This window comes from Argiope bruennichi, chromosome 3, assembly GCF_947563725.1.
Source record: "Argiope bruennichi chromosome 3, qqArgBrue1.1, whole genome shotgun sequence".
Taxonomy (NCBI): domain Eukaryota; kingdom Metazoa; phylum Arthropoda; class Arachnida; order Araneae; family Araneidae; genus Argiope; species Argiope bruennichi.
In genome coordinates this window covers 115,859,044-115,884,599 of record NC_079153.1, presented here as the reverse complement: position 1 = coordinate 115,884,599, position 25,556 = coordinate 115,859,044, and the positions used below count along the sequence as shown (strand labels likewise).

Here is a 25,556-nt window from a genome sequence, read left to right as displayed (position 1 = left end):
CATATTACGTTATGACTGAAGGCCTTTATAATATTATGAGTGAATTACATGACTATAAAAATTTGAAGCTTTAAAATATTTGATGAAGAAGCTATTAAAGTAGGAATTACATACAATATTTAATTATTAAAATTTTAACGAGCATTAAGATTGGCGAACCGGCTTGTCGCCAAAGGCGGCTAGTTTCAAATAAAATATAATTTTCAGAAATAAATATGGAAGAAATGAAATAAATATGGAGTAGAATATTTTATAAAAAGTAAATGCAAAGTAAAGATTTCTATGATCTTTTATCATATCTGTATTCTTAATTCAATAAATCAGCTTTATTTAAGGTAAACATGATTTAATCTATACTTTTACTCCAAGGCCCAACGACTAATTTGTAAGCCTTTATTAATAGTAATACATGCACTAAAATGATTTAAATGAAGTAAATAATTATATTATAAGTAATTTGATTCTATAAATGCTTAAATAAATGACGCATGTTTAGCTTTTGTCTAAAGCCTCTACTCTGTGAATCATATTTTAAAAAAATCCTTAAGATTCTAATATCTTAATTAAAAAGAGTTGCACTCCAATCAACTAACTAAGTCTCTAAAACTGACTAATTTATGAATAGTTGAATATCACTTTTCAATAAAAACGGGTGATTTTAGATCACTTCATCGATCGTCTCAAATAATATGACTTAAATAATATGAGTGAATAATATGACTATCAAAATTTGAAGCTTAAAATATTTTAATGAAAAAACTATTGAAAGGTAAGTTACATAAAATAATTAACTGAAAAATTTAACAAGAATTAAGATTGGCGAACCGGCTGGTCGCCAAAGGCGGAAAGTTATAAATAAAGGTAATCAAAAATTACATTTAATCTTGATATACACAAGAGCAATTATAAGTTAGATAACATAAAACTTTTTTTTTTTTTTGAATTCCCATCCTTACTTGCAAGAGACGAGGTTTTTTTCTGTTTGCCTTCCCCTCCCCACTCAATATATATATATATATATATATATATATATATATATATATATATATATGCTCCCGCCAGTCCCTGAACACAGGGCATAAAATATATAAACAAATCACCGTATTCGAATCGCTCTTATCAGGCGACCAAATTCCGTCTGCACTTTCGTGGACGGAAAAACGTATGTAGTGACGTCACGTGGAGATTTGCTGTATAGTAACCTAAAAACACATATGTACTTTATGGTTAATTTATCGCTCTTTCTGTTTTGTGAATATCTATAGTTTGCTCATTTCGTTAGTGGGATTCCTGTTCATACATTGCGTATATTACTGCTTATATTGGATTTTTATTTTTCTTACTTGCTATACTTATTTTTAGTTACAGTTTTGTTTTTGTTATTAATCCTGGGATATATTGGTGTCCCATCAATTTTGTTAATTTTTCAGTAATAATGACAGGTTTATGTGCAAAAAAGAATCTAATAATTGCATAATGTGCCTGTATTGGTATTTTATAGATTAAATTGCGAAAATCAAATTTAACGCAGAAATATGCTTTTGTGGTTGGATGTGCAATTAAGTTTAAAAACTATTGCTATAACTTCACTATTGTTTTTAAATTAAAACATTAAACAATAACAGAATCATTCATATTCTGCAATTCCCTCAATGTACTATATAATGTGCTGAACAATATTTCAGTGGTTGATCCTTACTTTCACAATAGCATAGGAGTTAAATAATTTTTTAATTGTAGGGAAGATGTTAATTACATATTTTAGAAATTAAAAAATTTTACCATTATTTAAAAAAGATTCAATCTGATCAAATACAGTTCACATACACATTAATATTTTTTTTTTAATTCTGAAAATAAATTTTCTTGGTTTTGATGACTATCTACTGGTGTCAATGTCTCTTCAACTTCTGATAATTTTTGTATGAATTTCTACGTATAGCATTTTTTTTTTTTTTTAATAATGAATATTCAGTGGATTCCAAACAGCAGGCTTTTCATGAATACAGCCGATCAAAACCCACTTTTTTTCACACAACCATACAACATTTTTTGCCGTCTTTTTACAGAGAAGGAGCGATTCGGAAATATGTTTACAAATGTTTCATATTGGCGTCAATCGCGCCAGTCTTAGCATCTATGCCACTACCAAAGCCCTGCACGATTGGTTGAACTTTGTTTGCAAACAGTCTTTCCGTCATCATCGTCAACACTCTCAAGCCGGTTGAAAACAGTCTATGATGACGAAAATCTTGCTTGAACGGTTGCCTGCGTGTGTAAACGGAAAACTGTCCACAAAAGTGTAGACAGTATTTGCCGTTTGATACGTAATTTTAAAATCGAATACAATGGCGCGTAACATAGCTAGTACGTTTTGCTACTGGGACTGCGCCTGCGCAACATTACGAGCTATTCCTGTCGTTAGACGGAAAAGCAAGCAACAACAAATTTGTATTATTTGAATTTGGTACATTGTAACGTGTCATCATGTTACCAATCTAAAATAAGGTAATATTTTTAATATTGTATTGATGTGATTATTATAGGCTATAACTATAAAGTCTTGATTTTTTTGAAATGTATTTATGGAACTGTGTGTGTCACAAATGTTTTCATGCTCTTATTTCTTTCGCTATGAGCTTAACAGATGCTTTTTGACGTAAATAATACTTTTTGCGTATATGTCGGAGTAAAATATTGTTGAGCTTACATTAAATTGAGAAATAAAACATCACCTTATAATTTTGTCATTTATTAATCGTAAAGGGGTGAGAAAAAATCAGGTATAATAAATACTTCCCATTTATTTTCGAAAACATTGGCATTCTTTGATTGGAATATTGAATGATCAATTGCATGTAAATGCTAGAAAACATCAATTTTTTTAGCCATATATCTAAATGTATTTCTAAAAAGAAAAGAATTAGCATTTTTTCTATAAAAGTTAACAATTTTTGATTTATTATATGAAAACCTATCATCACCTTTTGTAATGACAGTTATTTGCATTGTGTTTTTTAAAATTAATTAATGATAATATATTTTTTCATAATAGCCTTTACATAATTCCTTCTTTATAATTATTAAATATTAAAATTTTATTATCAGAGATTAATGCCAAATTATATATCATGCCATTTTAATTTAAACATAAAAATAGTTGGTATATAATATTTAAAAAAAAAATTACAGTTTTTTATAAATTATTATGTCAGATTGGTGTAAATAAGAAGTTGTTTTATGGGTACTTTGTATTATCTGCAAGTGCCAAAATGCTTCACCAAAGATGTCATGTTTATTGCACCTAGTGATTATTAATCCATTGACTATGTTTGTCAATGACATGCAGTTTATCTAACTTTTGCCAACAGCATGCAGTTAATCTAACTTTTGCCAACAGCATGCAGTTAATCTAATGTTTGCCAATGGTATTCAGTTAATGTACAAGTATCATTTTTTGACTTACTTGATGCTTTTGGTAATCAGCTGTTACATTAGAGGTTTTAGTTATGTTCAATTCCAGTTAAATCATTTAGGTATATTTTCATGTTCATGATTCAAACAAATTGTCAAGCATTGAAGCCATGTTGTTTAATTGCCTTATATATGTTCTCTTCATTATGTACATTAATCTTTCTATTGGTTATCAGTCTCTTGACATCATAGCACTATTACAAATATTAGCATTAAAGTATCTGTCTACCTATCAAGATAAATTTTTGAAAAATCTCTCTAATGAGTTATTTCAGTTCATTTTCTGGATTAGTGCGATTGCAAATAATGAAAAATATCAGTTAGGAAATTCTGTGGAAATTCTGGATCTGTGCCAACTCTAAAATGTGTCAATTTGCATAGAAAAATATGAAAATTTGAATAAACAAAACAAAGCTATAGTTAATAGAGTATTTTTGTATTGAAAATTTCACAAAAATTCGTTGTTGAAAATTATATTAAGCAGTTTATGATTTACATATGAAAAGTTTTACAAAATCTAAGTTTTTCAAAAAATGCATTTAAAGTTTTCATTTGTCTTACCAAAAATGCTTTGTAATGCTTACATAAACAATGATCAAATGCAGGTGTAATTAATTGCCAATCCTTTTGATGACTAAAAAGCTACTCAAAACATATTCTAATATGTGTAGCTTTCTGATAGGACATATTGTAATATAAATTATAACTCAGAGAGGCATGTATTTAATAAAATGTTGGAAAACATTCAGCTTCTGATTGGTTCCGGTTTCGTTATCAGTTACAATGGTTTATAAAAAAATCAAATATCTTGGATTCTATTTATTGTAGAATTAAAACAAACACAGATTAGGAAACCCAAATAAATGGGTGTTAAAATAAAACAATAAAAAAATTGAATTTTAACCAAAAACTGCTTTTAAATGTAGACATATATCTTAATCAATCTTCTAACTTTTGCGATTCTGCAATTTCACTTTTCAAATTACATAGATATTTTACAGAGTCATTCTTCCTTAGCTCTTTACAATTGAAGAAAACTCACACAATTAAATATTTGATTGAAACATTGAAAACAGTTTGAATTTCAGGAAAGCAATATAATATGTTTTAACAATTAAGCATGCAAACGTATTTTTATTACAAATTTTAGAAAAAAAATGTTACACAATTATTTAGTTGGCATCATTAAAAATATAATTTTTTTTAAATTTTGAAACAATGTAACAATTTTTGTGAAACAATATGAGTATTTAGAAATTATTATAGGAAAACACTGAAATTTCAATTATTAATTAATTGAAATTCTCTGAGGTACATATTTGCACCTTCCAAGGTATATCTGTGCCAAATTTGATAGCAGTATGTCAAAGGTCTGGTTTGTAGAGCAAAGCATGTATACACATTCTTCTTTGATATTAGTAGAAATGTTATATTTAATGATTATAGATTCTCTTAATAATGTGTAATATAATAATGTATAATAGTAAGCATTATAACTGTAGATATTATATTGGATGAATTTTCATTAATAACAACTTGTTATTTAACCCCCAAAATTTGGTTCCAACTTTAAAATCTAAGAAATAAGCTTTCAGAATGGATAAACTGGCTTTTTTTTTTTTTTTTTTTGTAATTGTGTGAAATTAAAGAGTAATTTTCTCTAGGAATTGCATAAATAAATATGAATGGTATGTTTTTCATCTAAGTAAGAAAAAACTGTATTCACCTCTTGGAGGGTTAAAATATCTATTAAAATTAATCATATTTTTAATGATTTGCTTTATTATTTTTTGTTTAGATTGCAAAATGGGTACCAAAAGAGAATTTCATATACATGTGACTTATGGATCCCAAACTTTCATATGCCAAGCATCTCAAAATGAATTCTTAAGAAAAGTATGTGAAAAATATAACCTAAAAGAAGATGAAATAGAGATCTTTGATTCTAAGAATAAAAGCTTTATAGGTATTTATGACCTTAAAGACCTGATGAAAGTTGAAATCAAGAAAAAAGTTTCTTCTGCCTTAAATGGCACGAGGTATTTTTTTTTTTTTTTTTAAATTCAGTATGTATCAAAAGAATATTTCAACTTTGAGAAATATTTTTACATTCAAATAATTATCAGGGATATTCTTAAATTTCATTTCATCTATATAAAAACTGGATTTTTAGCTTATTCTTTCTTTCTTTTTTTTTTAAATAATCACAATGTTTCTACAAATTGTGACTACTGTGCCTTTTTTTTAAATGGATTTCTAAAACAGCAAGTATTTTTCACATAACTGCATACTTAAATTTATTCTTAATGAAAAAGCTGTCGCTTTAGTACTCGATAGCTATATATAGACTTGAATGAATTTAATTAGCTTGCGTATCACTTACTTATGATGTTTTAAGTATAATATAATTTATAAATTCTTAACATTTATAACTCAATATAATGCCAGAAGTAATTAATCAAATTTCAGTTTTAAAAAAAATATCCCTTCAAATTTGGGGTATTTATTTTATGTTTGAATTCAAGGACCTGAAGTGAATATCTATAATGAAAATCTTTTTACTAAAATAGTCATATTTCCAGATTGAAATTGAACCTTTATTTAACTAAACAGGCATTTAAAAAATTGAGGAATATACAACTCACACTGTGCCAGTGTGGGGATAAAAATCTCTAATCCCCATGACACTCTCTCTAAAGATATTTCAGATTCCCTTTCCTTAAGTGACACATCAAAGAAATCCCTATAATAATCTGAGTAAATGCGCTGAGGAAAAAACTTTTCACACTTTTCTCTTGTGTTCTTCTGTAAACAGATGCTTCCTATTAGTTATCCCTGCATATAAGCCTTGTTGTCCTGTGGCAAAATAAATTGAAATTAAATCCAAGGTTGCATGGGGAAATTCATTTCAGTTAAAATAGTTGACAAGATTGATCTGTCTTTAAAAAAAATTTGAAAAAATAATTAAAATATTAATTAAATTAAAATTAAACACGAATCTGCAGAAGTAAGCCACAATGGATCATCACTTAGATTCCGAAGATTGAGTCATGATGTATCAAATGTTTCTGCTCGCAGGTTTTTTTTATTTACTTATAATATTACTTGAAAATGACATAACAAAACGTTAATATCACTTATAATTCCTCAGTGAAATAACTATCATTTAATCATTTGCATATTGTGCTGAATAATTTGTTATAGTTCTGAGGACTTTTGAACTAGGAACAAAATTGATGATAAAACTACATTATGCTTTCATTGTTATATTTTAGTTCTTTTTCTTATATGATTACAGACATTCTCCTGGTCCATCTACTTCCAAACAACCAGATAAAAAAGAATTGGTGCAAAAGCTTTTAGATAACAGAGTTTTGACTGGTTTGGAACGAGCTTTTCTTGTTGATTTACTGGAAGATTTTAATTATCCGTGAGTTGATATTGATAGTTCTTACACAGTTTTTTAATTCTTTAAAATTACTTTACTTTAAAAAATAATTGAAATGACAAATTGCTTATTTGATAATATACTAAACTGAGAAGTTTTACTAAGTTTAATTTGCCTTTCTGATTTGTTCTGTATTGTTTTATATATCACCTCAACACAATTCAAGATTTCAAGTTCCATTAGAGTTTTTTCTATCATTTAACAGATTAGGTTTTTATATGAATTAATTTAACTTTTTAATTTCTAATTTATTTTTAATATATAAAATCAACTTATAAAGATATTTAAGTACTATAAAGTTCAACCTTAAAAGTTCTTTTATTAATTCTGTAATTTTGGACTTCCTTCAGAAGAGACGATGGAACTGAATTTTTGTATTTTCACACAATATCACAAATATATAATAAAATTAAATTTTGCATCCAAAACTTAATAATTAATTATATCAAAAGCAATTGTTAAGATATAAATTAAAATACAAAATTTAGGCATAGAAGGTTTTTTAAAAAATGAAATGAAATAATGAAGAGGATGTGCAGGATTGGTTGAATGTAAACAATTTATATTCTATCCCATTGTTGCTTAATGATGACATAAGTCAACATGCATCAGAAAAAGGAGAGATTTGATGAGAAAGAAAAGAAAAAGAAAAATTTTATCCAGGCCTAGAAGATTACATGGAAGGAAAAAGATAAATGAGTGCAGATTTTCCCAATATTTGCCTTTTAATGCTCATCTGTATCAGTTGGATGTAATTTTGCATGCATGTAAGTATGTTAACTCAAAAACTCGACAACTTTGATAAAAGAATCAAATAAATTTATATATATATATATTTGTATATATGATACTAAAACTGGACTTCATAAATTTTGATTTTAATTGGCAAGAAAGATGCTTTGTAAATAAAGAAAATAAACACTTAAAAATAATAAAATCAAATGTATATTTAATTTTATTAACTGCAAAATTCTCATATGTAGGCCTGTAAAAATAAAAGTGTGTGTGTGTGTGCATGCGTGAGTGAGTGAGTGAAATACAAGATACAGTGGTGCAAAACATGCCAAGTAGTTAAAAAAATTACATAAATGTAAGCTATATCAGTAATAAATTACAATTGCTATGCAAATGAGTAGAAATAAAAGTTATAGTTGTATTAAATATAGAATTTGCCTTTAAATTATGTACCATATATCAAATATTTGTATATTAACTGCATGTTATGGGTGAACTTATGACTTTACCATGTGTCATTGTTCATTCGTAGTTAATGATTAACCTGACATCTTTGGCAATTAATCACTGGCATGTGGTTTTTACACAAATATTGAATATTAGAAAATTAGCATGAAATCAAATTTAAAAACACAAATAAGTTTTGTTCACTTTACTTTCTAGTCATCAATAGAGTTTATCTTAAAGGAGTCTCAAAATAAATACAACAGCTGTGGCCCTATGTTATCAAAATCTGCCACTTCTTAAAATATGTATTATAATTTTAAAATACTGAATTTTATTTTCTTAAATTTAAAAATTACATATTTGTGTTTTAGTTATTTTAACTTAGGATATTATTTATTTGTGTTTCCAGATCAAATCTTATATTGCATTATAAAACATTGAATATGTTAGTGATTAGTAATTTTGAGAATTGTATTTTTCTCAGTCCAAAAAATTTGCTCCCGTATTAATGAGTTCCTATTGCAGATGGATAAGACATATTCTCTGTATGTAAATTAAATCTCATTGGTACTCATAATATAGTTATAGGTGTGTCTGTTATGGAAAAATTGATGATAAATTAAAATAAATTAAATTTCACCAAAATATAATCAGGAGTGGTGTTTGAGTTTGCCTAACTGAGGGGCAGAACCTGCTGTAAGGGAGAGGATTGTAATGGTGGTCATCTCAAATCTTTGTCAGATGGTTATTATTTATTTCCCAACTATTTAGCCCTTTGAGTGAACTGGGTATTAAAAATATTATCAAAATCTGTAGAATTTTTAAAAATGTAGATTATCATTCTGGCTAAATATATTATATATCATATAAATATAAAATAAAATCATTCTATAATATAAATCATTATATAATATATATATAAATATAAAATAAAATCATTCTGGCTAAATATATTTCAAAAGAAATAATTATACCTGCTATTAATTAAGTTACTTTAAATCGCATAATTCTTATATTTTGAATAACTCTTAATTGGAGTCTTTTGAACTTGAATCAGGCTCTAACGAAACACAGATATAAGATCGGACAATCAAATAATAAATTATGTAAGCCTATAACATTATGATAATAGATGTTATTTTTAATCTCAGTAACTATTTTTCAATAATATTTTATGTTTTTCTTATTACATTCATATGCATAACATATAAATAATAATATATATTCATATGTATGATAGCATAAGAATATTAGAATGCTTATCATGATTGTGCTATATATTTAAATATAAATAGATAATGCAGATTATATATAAATAGATAATGCAGCTTTGCATCCATTCTCAAATATCCAATGATCCATTTTTTATTAAATAGATACAACTTTTAAATTATAATAAATATATTACAAAACAGATATAAACACAAAAGATTAACTTCATAAGCTACACTAATGGCCTAATAGGCCTTAATGGCATTATGTAATGGAGTTTTATTTTTTGGTTACAGTTTATCAAACTTTTCTACTGTATATTCGAAATCTAATTTTCTTATCTGCTACTATGCATTCCTGAAATCATGAGGCTTTGAAACGTATTCTGAATCATAATTATAATTTGCAATGTGTTGAAAATTCTTTCTCATGTTAACATTGGTAGAGTACATACAATTTTTATTAATCCATTCACTACATAAAATTTGTCCAGCTCAAGAAATGTACTGTTGTAATTGTTATAAGGTTATTAATTTAGATGAATCTTGCACTCCAGTAAAAGTATGGTGCATATTCTCTAGTTTGATTTTAAATTTCGTAACTTGGCTCAAGTACATTTTACCAAAAGGAACAATATTTTCTGTCTTAAAAATGGCTGTAGTAGTAAGCTTTGATACAAAAAAAAAAAAAAAAAAAAAAAAAAAGGAAGGAAGGAAAAGAAAGACTCATTTATGTGTGTACTGTAAATCCTATAACACATCTTGTGAAATAAAGAAAAGTTACCATTTCAGAAAAAATTGTAAAACTACGCATAAATTACAATTTCGCCCTTACAGGGAATAGCAACATCAATAGATATTGGTTGAACCACAATTCGCCACAAAGTGAAATAAATTGTGCTGCCACTTCAAAAATATAATTTTTTTTTTTTTTTTTTTTTTTTTTTTTACTATTTCTCATATTAAGTGGCTCCCTTCTTAACATGAGAAAATGCGAGAAGAGAAAACTTCTGATTTGTATTTTAAAAACTTTATAACTTTTTATTGTAGGAGGATTTTGTTGCCATTTAGACAGTATCTGTCATCGAACCTTTTGGAACACCTTTTATATACAAGATAATGAACAATATACATTCAAAATTATGGATATTTTGAAAGAATATAACTTTTTATATAATAATAAGTATAACTTTAAATATAAAATATATAAAAAAATTTTTATTATAATCTAATCATGCTTAAATATTGGTGTTCGTCTTAATTTATTGACATTTTACTGTGAAACAAGATTAAGGAAATCGTATATATATATATATATATATATAATTTATTTCTTTTTCCATTTGCAGATTATTATTATTTTTGTTAATTTTTAATGCTAGATTGATTTTATATCTTTAGATCAGTTAACTTAAATTATTAGACTTAAAAGATCAATTTTTAATTTATTTTAAAATATCTGTGCAAAGAACATTATCTGTGTCTTTTTTTTTATTTTTTTTTGTATGTATTTAATAAAATATGCATAAGGTTTTAAACCAAAAACATAAATGCTCTTTAAATATTTTAGTTCTTTGAAACGAAAGAGTGTAGATGATTTGGTTCGTCCAGAAATGAAAAATCGTAAAGTGCAGGTTGATGCAGCTAATCTTATTGCTACTAGAGTAACTTCTACTCAAACAGGTATGTTTTTTTAGTTATAAAATCAAATTTTAATGAATGTGGAAGTTATATGGAATGTAATTTAGAGTATTCAAATTTAATTTCTTTAATTAATTTTTTCAAATTTTATTATGTCTTAAATAATCTTTCTGGTCTTATTTAAGAACAATTTGTTGATATTGCACCAATTATTTGATTTTTAGAATTCAATTTCTTCTTTCTTTCATTTTCTTTATTTCTATTCAAGCAATTAACTAGAGAGCTCAAATTTCTTTATCAAAACTGATAGCGAAGTTAGTTTGTGAAATTTCCAAATTATTTGAAATTTGTTTTGATGAGAAGTTTATAAATAGGCCAGCAGGTTCTCAGTACCTTGGTGGGAATAGTAATAGTGTGAGATTAAATTCCTTTTATTCTGATAATCAAACACACTTCTTGCTGGAGGGATTGGGAAATGACTAATATTGGCTGTTAAGATTCCAACTCCAGTTTCCATGGGATAGCCATGACAACTTCATTAAACTAAATTCAAGATTCCTAGACAAGTGAGGTTGGTTGATTAATGTCACTTTTGCACTTTATATTGATTTCAGATGAGGCTATTGTGGCCTGATCCATCTAAATTTTTTAGTGCCAAATATCTTCACATTAGCTTTGTGCAAGAGATTGGAGGAGGATTGGCAGCTTAAGTTATATAACTATGTTTCGAAATCTGTCCTAAAAACACCTCTTACAGCTCCAAAACACGAGATGTTGATCTAACTGGTAAGCTAAGTGCAGAACAACAGTGATTCCTTAATTGGTATAATGGATGCTTTGTCTTATGAATTTCAATGCTCATTCATTTTAATTAAATGTATAATCTATGTTTTGAAATATCTCTTTAACTAAAAATAAACTGAATTCTTTTTGAGCATGTTCATTTTGCGAAGAACAAAAGGAATTAATTATCTAAAGTATTGTACAACCTTGATAATTTTTTGACAAAATCAGTCTGAAAATTCAGGCATTTGTTACATTGGTGCATCAGGTTTCCTATATCTTTTCAAAAAAAAAGTTACTGTTAATGAACGCATTATAGATTTCAAAAGTCTTTTGAAACTTTTCTTTAGTTGGGAATTGTTATTTTGGCATCTTAATCAATTCAGGGAAGGGATGAAAATCACTCGACTCTAAGTCACATATTCCTTAAAGGTGCACATAGGTGCAAGACTATTGCAACAGAAAATCTTGTTCAGTGAGTTGTTCAAATGATTTTAAAAAAAATAAAGGATGTTATAATCCTATGAAATGAAATAAACTAGTCTACAAAAGACTTAAAACCCATTTCATGTGGCTAACTTTTTCAGAAGAGGCTATAGGAATTTTGATCTACTAACGTGACAACTACGTGAAACTTCATGGCGATTAGTTCTAAAAGTACTTATGAGTATACTTAACTTTTTATAATAAATTAATTTTGTTTTCTACACTTGTCTTTCTCTTTTCTTTTACACCTCTCTTTACAAAATTCTCTTTTGTTCTTTCATTTGAATTGATCGCTGTTATGCAATAAAAATTTTCTTTTATTAAATATGTATCTGTCTTTTATTCTCAATGATTGTTTTTTCAAATAGTTTTTTAGGCCTAAATTCACTTTTGAACTTTATTGCTATACAATTCATTTAACTAGAAAAAAAATGTGCACTTTTCTAGATATTTTGCGAGCATTGGATGTAGATTGTGTTGTGTAGTTTGAAAATTTCTTTTTGCACAGATATCATTTTCAAAGTGAAATGAACTGTTTATTCATTAAAACTATTTATTCATTGAGATTGTTTTTTATAAATTATTAATTTCTTAACTGAAGTTATTATTATATCATTTACAATATCTACATTTATGTTACATTTATCAATATTCAGAAATAATTTTATGCATCACAGAAACAAATTAACAGATCATTTTATAAAAGAGTGGTATCTCTCTGAAAGATAAACAGTTTCAAATTTTCAGCAAATAAAGCATATACAGAATTTTTTTAAATATAGAAAGAATCTTTTATTAATCAAATTAAAAGATAAGATCCAAAGTTAGAGGTTGCAAGATTCAAGAAATGCTTGTAAACTTGTGAGAAATAGCATTATTAAAACAAACATATAACTTTAAATTACTTAAATTAGAATAAACCCATATATTAAAATTAATATGGAAATATAGGAAACCAGTAGTATTCTATTTCTTTAAAAGAATACTGAAATAATCAGAATCAAAATGCCTAGGAAAATCAGTATAAATAATATCAAATTGATAATTATTTTCAAATGAGGAGATAGCCTTTTTTGTTTACAAAATAAATTTGTTATGATTGAGCATTTTGAAATGAATTCTTGTTGAAATGAGGAAATTAAGTATATCACATAAGACTTTTTATTGCTTTGATATAAAATGTTTTATGCAAAGGATTTAAAAATGTAATGGGTTATAATTTTTACAGTGTATTACGTTTTTCATATAAAATTATATATATATATTTGCTAAAAGAGAAAAATTTTAAATTCTGCTCGCTCTTTAATAATAAAAGCTATGAAATGATTAGCTCTAGCTATTTAAAAAAAAATTGTGGGCTTTTAACTGCTAAAACAACATCTTTAAAAGTAACAGTGTCATTTTAACAAAATTGCTGATGCAATTGTTCCTAATTCTAATGTTTTTTTCTGAATCATTGCTTTGACTTATATTCACAATTGAAGTAATTAAGAAAAGCTTTAATGACATTTTTATCATTTTCACAATACACATAGTTGTGCAAAAAACTCATTTTTGTGAAATATGACCACGATTTAAGAAATCAAATTAATTTTGTCCATCTGCACATGCATATTATCTTTTAAAATTATTATTTTTAACAGTCTAAATTCTTTGATGGTACTCAAATAACCATTTTTTAATGCTAAGTATGGGTTATTATTATTCTTTTTATCAACTATTTTATTTCATTTAAATACCAAAAGGGAAATTGTATCTGTATATTTGGCTAAAAATATAATTCAAATGTTCATAAAAGCTATATAATTGTATAATATAAAATAGTAAGAAAAAAAAATCAATCATTTTACTAAAGCAAATATTTTATACTTTTAAAAAAATCAATTTTTTCAACTTTTGATTGTCATGACCATATGCCATAAGGTATTGAATTATCACTTTTTAAACTTTTGATCAGAAATTAAATTATTCAAACCCCATAATTAAAAGCAAAAATCCCATATAATCTACTAGCATCGTAAGTATTCTATGGATGCTTATTGAATAAATAAATCTGAAATTTTACTTATATAATAAGAGTCCATAAGTTTCTGAAATGAAAGGAATCATCTAATCATAATAAAAAAGTAAAATGATTAAGGAATTAAGATCATATTTATAAGTTTCAGACATCATACTTTAATGGATAAAAATAAATAGAAAATCAATTTCAATTGTGCAGGATTATGATTATCCTCAGAGATCAAAGTTTATCTGTGTGATCAGCTGAAATGAAACAAACAAATAAATAATAATAAAAAAAGCTTTCTTTCTTAGTAGGGTTTTTTTTTTCCATAATTTTCTTAGTTTGAATTTATTTTTTGTACTTTTAATTAAAATTATTTTTCCTATTATTTACTGCAGGTTTGATAATTTGTAATTTACATTTTATTGATAATAGTAAGGATACACCATACTGCAGAATCATGCATATACACATTGGATTTAATCTCAATATTGAAAATTGCTTGATGTGATTTGTATAGGTTGTTCATATTGATCAGTCTTTTTCATATCAATCTTTCAACAAATTTGTCTTGAAATATCACCAACTTTGTCACAAATATACTTCAGAAAAGTAACAAATATTCTTATTTTACTGTAGCAAATAAATCAACATTTGTTTGATATTGGAATTCTGGCTAGAAACAGTCAGTGAATTTGTTTCTATATTATTAAAATATTGGTTCTAAATTCATGAAATATTCTTTTTCTATGGCATACCTTTATCAAACAATGCTTGAAAAAATGTGCATTCTCTTAAATTTTTGAAGTAAAGAATTTTTCTTTCTCTTCTCTCTCAAAATCTGCATCATTTGTAATCACTACTATATATATATAATAAAATGCAATATTGTCTTTCACTTTATGCTTGTCTTTCCAGATGAACTAATAAATTACAAACCTTCTCTCAATTCTACAATAACAGCTAATGATATCATCATTCAAAGTAAAAAACTGGCTGCTGCTGATAAAATTGATGCCGCAATAGCTACTGATCTAATGTTAAAAAGTTTTGATGAACGACGTAACTTCATATTAATAAAATGCCCCTTTGCAAAATTTGTGAAAGAAAAATATCCTCTGTTATTTTCAAATGCTGAAGTAAGTATATTTAAGTCCTTCCTACGTAGCATTTTATTTCATTAATGAAAATTATTATAGATTTTGTTGCATAGTGTGTATTTTATTTTTATTTTTTCTAATGGACTAATCATTCATTTCAAAAAAAGTTTGGTGATATCTTAAATGAATAGCATGATCATATTATGTTTAAGTTATACAAAATCTGTATCCTCACCTCTTCTTTCTGATTATCATTAAAGAAATCTGGTCATATACTTTGGACCATATATTTCTTTTTATTTTAATTGACAAACTTCTTTATTTTTACTAAATACGAAATGACTTTGATCATTTCCTAATTCAAAAACAATACTAGCTATGTTTGATTATAATTAAATCACTATTCATTATTTAATATTACTTATTCTCTCTACACAATCTTTTCAAATAGCAAACCATGATCAAATTTAAAACATTGCATTTTAGTAACCTTAAATTTGTTTTGCTTATTGTGTACCTGATCCTCCCTAAAAGAGCCATTATGTCTCATTTGCTTGCAAATAAATACTCATTAGTTATGTTAAAACTTGTTGATATGTTAACTTCCTTATTTCTCAAGTAGAATATGCTATAGATTGATTCCCTTCATTTTAATGAAAGTATGTATTTTATTCTTAATACGAAACCTTTGTTTCATAGATTTTACTTTTGTTATGTTAGTTAAATTTGAAACCAACTAATAAAAAAATTGTTTGCAAATTTAATATTTTAGTGTTTTTGTCTTTTGTTTATTGACAAATTCTGTAAAATTTTTGATGAAATTAAATAAGAGAGTAAAAAGTCATAAATTTTCCAAAAAGTATATAAAAAATTCACAAAATTATAATTTCCTTGTTTCATAGATTGGAAAGAAAGAAAATTTGTGTAAATAATGAAAAAAAAAAATTAAATTTCATTGCATCAATGAAAATTATAATTGGAGATATTGCATAAAATATTTTTAAAAACTGTCAAAATTCAAATAAAAGTATTTTAAGTGGTATAGTTTAAAAAAACATATTTTGAATTTTAAGACTGCTTGAAAACAATTTTAGTGTTACCATTTTTCCAGACATTGCCAAGGAAAACTAAAATTTTACTTAACATTAATCAATTGCAAAAAAAAAAAAAAAAAAAAAAAAAAGGAAATGTTTTGTGCACATTTCTACCCATGAATGTTTATCTATGTCATACTTAGTAATTCTATATTTAGTGGTCTGCTTTGAAAGGAACTAATATTTTCCCAAGGATATATATTTGCTTTATTGTTTGTGGAGATTTATTCTTCTTCCTGTTTTAATTTTTTTATTTAGAATTTAAAAAAAAAGACCCTTATGTATTTTAACAACAAATTAGCTTGATGTGGCCAAGCTAGCTGGGTGAATCAAATACCCTTTTGCTGTTATTGTGTGAAAAAGAAAGCTGATGCTGCTACTTTCATACATAACACTCATATTTACAATAAGCATTTTAAAATAACTGCCATGCATCTTCATATTTGGATACTAAGCTGATTGAACTAAACTGGATGCAATTTAGAACCCAATTTCCATACCCAAGTAGTCAGTGTAATTTAAAATTAGGGCTTTGTTTTAATTTAATTTACTGGATACGATCTTTTTTTAATTATTATGCATTCCTGTTGAAATTCAAATTTAAAAAATATATGGTTTGGGTTTTTTTTTTTTTTTTTTTTTCTGTTTCTTCCCTGAAGCGAATAACGAAGTTTTCAATTTTGCTTTAGGTCCGAAATGAACTAGATCGAATTTTTTATGATGGGAAATGTACTGAATTTATTGCGAATATTGAAAAATATTCTCCTCATATATTAAGCATTACAAGAGATGATGATCCTCTTTTACTCACCACACAAAGCAAAATGAAGTCATTTAAAACTGTTGCACAAAAGAAATGTAAGTCAATTTTCATAAATTTATTTTCAGGTTATGAAAGAATTTATTTATCTGTATTTAAGATTTATGCATTAGAATATTTGTGAAGAATGATTGAGTAATATTTATTAATATATTATTTCATAAGTTCCAAAATTTTCTGAAAGTATTGCATCATATGAATGTTATCATTTTAATTTTGTCTTAAATTCCAATAGAAAAAAAAAATAGTGCAAAAAATTTCCAAAAGGAAAGAATTTAAAAAATAGTGCATGTTTAATCTAAAATGAAACCGCTATATTTAAATACATAGATCAGTTTTTATTAAACTGCACTTCTCAATTGAATGTAGGGTAATTTATATAAATTTAGGTATTTGATTTTTGAACATTTTTTTAAAAATATAGATATATAAATGAACAAATATTTTATTTGTCATATAAAATGTTATTTGTATATTAACCACAAGTTATTAACAAATATATTCAATCAACTAGCATATCTGTTGCAAATAATTGCTGGCATGGGGATAATAGACAAGCAGCTTAAATATATTTTAGAATTATCATTGGTACTAAAGATGACAGTTTATGTTAAAAAAAAGGTTTTAAGCTCAAATAATATTTTTTTAAAAAAGATCCAAAATTTTTCATTCATATATAAAGATTATAAGATTGTGAAATTTTAAAGTTCAAAAAGTCCAAGATTAATGCATAAGAACTTTCAGATAATTTTTATTTGAAGTAGTGAGAATGAAATGAAATGATCAATGAAAAATTTTTAATTCAACTTTAAAATGTGTTAATGTAAAGGATTGAAATATTTAACTCGCCAAATGACCAAATTGGCTTCCCCCCTTTTTTTTCCAAGCCAAAGCAGACTATTTATACACTTTTGTAGAAGTCCTCAAGTTAAATAAGTTACATATTCCATTAATGTTTATAAAACATTAATGGAATGTGTTAATACTGTGCTGTGTAATTAATACTGTGCTTCAAAACTTATGGTTTATTTAAATACTGTACACGCTTATTGGGTGTGAACTAGAATTTTGAATAATGATTTATTGTGCATGTTGCATTTGTTTTTCAAAGCAAGACATTTTAAACATGGCAGAAAGCAGGATATTTTGTAACTGTCATAAAATTTGAACTTTTGACATTCCAAAAGCTGTTGTCTTTTAAAGACTTATTGATTTACTTTGGGCAGCTTCAAAAAAATATCCCAATTTCGAATAATTTTTTTTTTTTATTTTATTGTTAATAGTGTAGTGGCTATTAAAATTCACAATGATTTTATGATCTCTTCTGAAGAAATGATGTGCACATTGTTCTCTTTTTTTATATTTAAAAGAATTGAAATTGGAAATTTTATTTTTATAAATTATTAGTCAGAAGAGGGAATATTTCTTGATTTTATTACCGATTTACAAGCTTCAGAAATTGCTGGTATTTGGTATTCATTTTAACTAAGTAATTAGTGATGTATTGTTTAGAGAATCACAGATGAAAAATCTGTAAAAAAGAACTTTTGTATGGATTTCAGTTTAGGTAAAGTATTTGAGGTTTTCCCATTTATGACAATTATTATTTGTTTATAAATTCTTTGGGTTGAACACTGAGCTAAAAATTATAAATCATATCACTTAGAATGTTAAAACAATTAGCATGATTTTTGTAATGAGTATATTAAAATGAAAGTATTATATACATTTTGTTACTAATTAAATTGTTATGTATTCTTTTTAAATGATCTTTTAATTTAATTTTTTCAAATGTATTTGCAGCTTAAAAGTTATATATTGGTATTATCATTTCTTTTCATATTTAACTTTACTTGTTTCAGCTTTTAAAAGATTACATTTTGACATTTATATTTTATTCTTTACAATCTCATTCCTATTTTTTCACTCTCTTATGTGAGCTTAAAATTTGTGCATATACATGTTATTGATACTAATATATTATTTTTAATATTTTCTGAACTTGATTTTTATCCTTCCAAAATGGTGCTAACTGATAGAAATTTCGAGAAAAATTGATTTCAAGATATATGGCATTAATAAATTCAACTAAAAAAGTTAAAAAGAATTGGAATTAAAATAAATTCCAATTTTTCACTGTATTAGTTGTGTGTTTTTGGAAACTCTTTATATTAAATTTATTTAAAATGATTGTATTTTTATGCAGATGCTCAAGATGTTGGAGCTCTTCTCATGATTTCATCATTGGTGCATGAAGATAGAAACTATCTGAAACTTATTGATAATGTAAGCTTTTATTATTATTATTATTCTGTCTCCTTTCATGCTATGTATTTTTATTAAATCTTATTTGAATAGCAATAAAATATTTTTAAGATGACTGAAATTTAATATACTATTTTTTAATAATTTTTCTGTATCATTATACACTTTAATTTATATAATTCCTAGGCAGTAGTTTATTATTATTACTTTCTTTTGCTGGATTCTAAAACTTAGATTTTTATCAAAAACAATTAATTAAAAATCTTATTTGAAAATATTATTTTTCTTAAGAGTTTTTAAAACTTAATTACTAAAATTACTATATCACTTGGTTATAGTTTTAAATAAATATCTATTGATTTGAATTGCCCCAAACTTCATTTATTGCTTTTAAATTACAGTTAAATTTTATATAGAGAGTGATTTGCATAATGAGCAAAATAAAATGCAAAAAAAGTGATTCACTGAAGGAGTAATGTTTCACAGAACGAATAGCAATTAGACACTATGATATTATATGCTAGATTAGGCTGCATCAATGTGTACTGATCACTTTTTTTGAAGAGAATTCTTATATCTACATGGTAGAGGCTTTGGTTGGACAACATTGTCAAATGTGATTCAAAATGGTGTGAGCAAATGGAATGTTAATCAATGAAATTTTGTCTCATTGATTTCAATTGGCCAAAATTTGGGTCTAGAAGTGGTTAGTTTCAACATCAATGAACTATTGGAAGAACATGGCTGGAAAATTCAAACAGCAAAATGCTGTGTAGCAGATTTGGTCAGGCAAGGAAGGAATACTAGATATGACAGTGTAACAATCTTCTATTTAACTAAAAGAGATGATGAAAGCGTGGAGAATTATTACATTTTATGTTGAAAAGTGTCATCTTGACAAGACAGTAATTATACATGTTACAAACTCATTTAACAATTATGCCGCATCTAATTTTTGCCAAATTTTGAAGTGTAGCCAAACAGTTTTGTCCAAAGCAGTCTTTGGACAAATTTCTTGTACAGAAAAGCATGATTATAAATAATAAATTATGCTATTAGAAATTTCATTCAGTATTTCATTTTGAATGGAATTTATTGTCTTATATTACCATGGGGGAAGAAAAGTTTTCTCTTAATGGCAAGGAAGGTCAGTTTTGGCAGTGCAAATAAGATCCAGGAAATATTCTACACATTAAGCAAAGCTCCACTGCATTCGTTTTTTTATAAGAAAGTTGTTTATTTCTATTATTAAGATTTGTTTCAGTTCTACTCTAAACTGTATGTTCATTCTTTAAATTGCTAATTGTGTGCATTTATATATTGATTTATTTTAGATAAGATTTAACAAATATTTGTAAGCCATTATGTAACATGGAAATGAAGATTAATTAGCATTTATGGAAAAGCAAAGTTCCTTCATTATTGCATTAATTGGAAATATAATAAAATTCCTTGATTTTTCATTACGAAACTTGATTATGATGCATAGTTTTCAAGATTAGACATGTTAACAATTCACTATCAAGTTTATAGGTTTTGTTATGTATTTCTGAGATTTTTCCCCCATGAGAGTGCCATCATAATGACATTTAACTGTTTTCATTACAGTCTTTTGAAAATAAAACATATTCATAGTAATATGATGCAGATATATTAACCTTTTAATATATCTGCAGTTTGCAATTAACTGCATTAAATGTTACCTGGTGTGTACATAACTTTAAAAATACCTTCCTCTTTAATTTATTCTTGACATATATCTATATCCTCTGCTTTGGATTGCAATGAATAGATCTTGAATAGAAATTGGTCAAGAACCTATAAACTTGATAGTGGATTGTTAACATGTCTAATCTTGAAAACTATGCATCATAATTAAGTTTCGTAATAGAAATTGGTCCATGTCAAAAAAAGGGAGGAGAGGAACATGATTGTAAGGGTGACAATGAAAATGTATCATATATGATTACATAGCATTGCAAAGCAAATTACTTATTAATTATTATGAGGTTAAGAGTATAAGTGTGATATTTAACTCAATTCAGTGGTAGTTTATTTAGGAATTATGTGTGCTTGTGTATCTAATATATAAAAGTGAATCTTTGTTCCTATTTTATGCACTAACATATCATTAATCAGAATGCAATAAAACTCCTTCAACTTGTGGCTTGCACTTGTGCAAAGGTTATAGGCATAGTATAATTGTTAGCATTTATTTTTAATGAAATGAAATTTACTAACAACATTTCTATTATTCAACATTATTTTAAAATTCACAAAAGATGATCAGGAAAGGCACATATCATTGAAATTTAATTGCACATATATCAAACAAAATAAAATTATTTTCATCAATGCCAATCAATGTGAGTGAAATAAAATCAACTATAATTAGTGTAAGAGCTAATTTTTTTTTTCTTTTTGTTAATGAATAGTCATCTACATTAGCTCTTGTCATTCAGCATGTAAAATATTTTGGCTGTGGCAAACTGCACATATTATTCAAAGTTTATCTCATACATACAAAATAGAATTATTAATGCTGATCAAGGTAAGTTATGTATAATAAAAATTTTTCGGTGCAAATGGTAATTTTTCTATTTATTCAATGAATCAACAAACAATATTTCTGTTATATAAATTTATATCATGTTGAATGCTTCTTCAAAAAATATGCCCCTCCCCAAATGTTCATCATTAGTAGATCTACCAGTGATGCACATAGAAATAAGCGAATTCAAGCTTCTAAAACAAACAAGGAAATACAAGTGAACAATGATACAGATCATTTATGAATTGCGAATTCATATGCTTCAGAATCTCAAGATCAACATGTGGCAAGAATCAAAAGACAGCATTTATGTGCTAACTGACCATGCACATCACAATGAGAAGATCAGCATGCAGCAAGAATCGAGATAACTATTCTTAACAGAAAGTCGAATGGAGAAGAAGTGCTCATTCCACACATTTCCATTATTCCCACCAACGTGCCCTTTGATTTTGAATGATTGCTGTTCCCCATTCAACTTGAATTTCCGATGACCATCAGCAAGGCACAAGGTCAATTACTTCAAGTGTGTGGATGGAACCTAAAAAATTCATGTTTTTCACATGGCCAGTTGTATGTTGGATGCTCACGAGTCGGACAGCCAAGAAATTTATTTGTTTTTGCTGAACGCAGAAAAACAAAAAAAATATTGTCTATCCTAAAGCACTTGAATAATGTAGTCAAAAAAATATAATAAATATTATTTTTACTTCTCCTTTATATATAATTAGATTTCAATGGATGTATTCATTGTCGATAAGAAAATAAATATCATTCTTTTTATCATTCCTAATTAAACAAGATAACTATCTCAAATTTCAAACTATATTTGCAAAATTATTTCTTCTGCGGCAGCAACGCACAGGGTACCATCTAGTAATAGATATAATATGAGAAGATTTGTTGAGTTTCAATATCTTGGTTATATTCTAAAAACTACAACCTTCCTTTTTTTTTTCTTTCTATTTATAGATTCTAGTAAATTCTATGGATTTATGAGGAGATATTTCTTTAAAGAGTAGCAATTGAAAAAATTTGGTTCAGTTTATTAGCTACTTATATAAATTATGTATTAAAAGTTACTGGAAATTCATTCAATTATTGGAATGTTTAGAATACCATGATTGTGTTTCTTAGGATGTGAATTATTTCTTTATTAATGTCTATTTTTTTAAAGTATTAATATGTATCTGTACCATTGGTCAGTTCTTGCTGCAAATTTTATTCTATCTATTAAAATTGGTCTTATGTTGTAGTGTAATCTTTTTATATCATATCATTAGATTTACTTGTTAATGAAACCATTGATTGTATAGTTTGATATTTGTTATTTTATTAATACACTGTATGATTTATACCATTTTAATTAATAGCAAAGAATTTAATATTGGTTATTTCTTAATTAAAATTCTCATTAACAAAAATTAAGCAATATCTAATATCTATATAATTTATTTTTTAGGTTATAATTCGTTTATTTTATTTCAGAATGTCAATCCTGGAGATTTCCCATATATTGAATGTGATGCAAAGCAGAATGATCTGTATTTTGATCAACATATATTTAGGATCTATGTTGAAAATATTATGCTTTGTGAAGCCTCAGACTTTAAAGAAGCTATATTGTGTTTAGTTGCCAGTTATTTTATTTTTAATATAAAATATCCAGATGCAAATTTTAGCACTCTTGTGACATTTGAAAAATTATTTTTAGAAGCTAATGACACTGACGAGAATGAAATAGACCTTGCCCTAAAACAAATTATTCGAAGTATTCAATTAAAATGGCAGGCAAAATCTAATTCCTGAGTGAAAAGTATCATGCGTTATGCTGGGGAAAAAAAAAACCTCACTACCATATTGTAAATAAATCATCTCTATATGATATTATATTTCCAAAGATTAAAATTTTGTCTAATTTTATGTGAAATGGAATTATTTAGAATTTTCTTAGAAATTCCATACATTAAATCATTTTTATGCTTTTTTTTTTTTCCTTCAATTTTTAAGTATTTTAAGAATTGGTGCTTATTCATACATTTTTTTTTAAAAAGGCATTAAGATTTCGAAATACTATAAGACAAACACATTCTGCTTTATACTTAGATTAATTCATGAATTAGCTTCTGCAGAAAAAGTACTTTTCCATTAACTCAACAACAGTTAGTGTATTATGACTAAGAATGTATCAATTACTAAAATATATGCCAATGCACTAAATATAGATTCTGTATTGTATTATTCTGTATTATAGCATATTTTGCAGCATAAGTGTACTTATAAATAGGTGCAATTTAGTAACTCTTTTAAACAGAAAAGTGTTTTTTATTATATGTTTTGACTGTTGTTGAACAAATTGAAAAGTATTATAAACATTTTTTTTACTCTGCAGATTATTAATTCTAATGCCTATTATATAAAATTTACAGAATCTCTTACTTATTAGATATTATTGTGTATTGTTTGGGGTTTTTTTTCTCTTATAAATTCATAGTTAGATACAGATATGGATGGCTAAAATTACAGTAGTGTAAGTTACTTTTTCTTGACCTTCCAGATATCGTGAAAGCTAATGATTTATTCAGGAGCAAGAGTATTTTAATGCTATTATTTAAAGTGTATTGTGGGTCTAATTTAACTTAGAAGTTGAATTGTAATTTAGGCATTAGTTAGGATTTTAAATTTAACCTTTTTTGAAAAATGACTTACTCTACTTTAACTTTAATCAGTTCATATTATTGTTTGAAAAAAAAAATGCCATTCTGTGCTGAATCGCATAATTCAGCAGTTTATCAAAATCAAATATATCCATTGTGGAACTTTTTCATGAAATACATGCACGCACAAATTGATAACTTCATAGGTAACATGTTTTTATCAATAGTTCTGTTTGAAAGCTATATTCTGTGATATTAAATAATGTTTATAGATCTGTGGGTGGAAAATGGTTATAGCAGAATTCTAGTTAGTTAACTAACATTAGTTTTATTTTTTAAATTATAAATAATGCTAATCAAACTAGCATTACTTTAGATAGTTAAATGCTTGGTCAATTACATTATTTGTAATTTTTAAAAATTAAGTTGTAGAAATTATATATAGGTATATAAAATGGGAAAATATAATTTATGAAATAAAGGAGATTGCATTTTTGTACTAGTTGAATACAAAGATAAGAAAGAAAGCATTTCTGAAGAGGAACATTTATGCTCATTTATGATAAGAACACATCATTTAGTTTGCAGTTTTAGTTAGTAATGAAGTTTTAGGATCCATTTGTAATTATCCTTCCCATTCTTCAATGAGGAAAAATTAATAAATTAGATTCATTGTTTAGTTAAGTGTGAAACAGGCTATTTCTAAACGATTTAAATTGTTTTATTTTTAAATGCAGTTAATATATTCTAAATATATTATAGTACTTATCACATTCAGACACAGCACATGAATTTAACTTTACTCCTTTTTTTTTTTTTTTTTTTTTTTAGAAAGATAT

General features: G+C 26.0%; 1 protein-coding gene across 1 annotated transcript; it reads left to right on the top strand.

Moving 5' to 3' along the window:
• Positions 1–2,392: 2,392 nt before the first annotated feature.
• On the top strand, positions 2,393–25,496 carry LOC129963396 (uncharacterized). The gene is made up of 8 exons (XM_056077745.1): positions 2,393–2,508; positions 5,273–5,513; positions 6,773–6,904; positions 10,886–10,998; positions 15,149–15,369; positions 17,114–17,282; positions 19,451–19,530; positions 23,549–25,496. The coding sequence occupies exons 2-8, from the start codon at positions 5,281–5,283 to the stop codon at positions 23,867–23,869; spliced, it is 1,269 nt and encodes a 422-aa protein (XP_055933720.1). The 5' UTR covers positions 2,393–2,508; positions 5,273–5,280; the 3' UTR covers positions 23,870–25,496.
• The last annotated feature ends 60 nt before the right edge of the window (positions 25,497–25,556 follow it).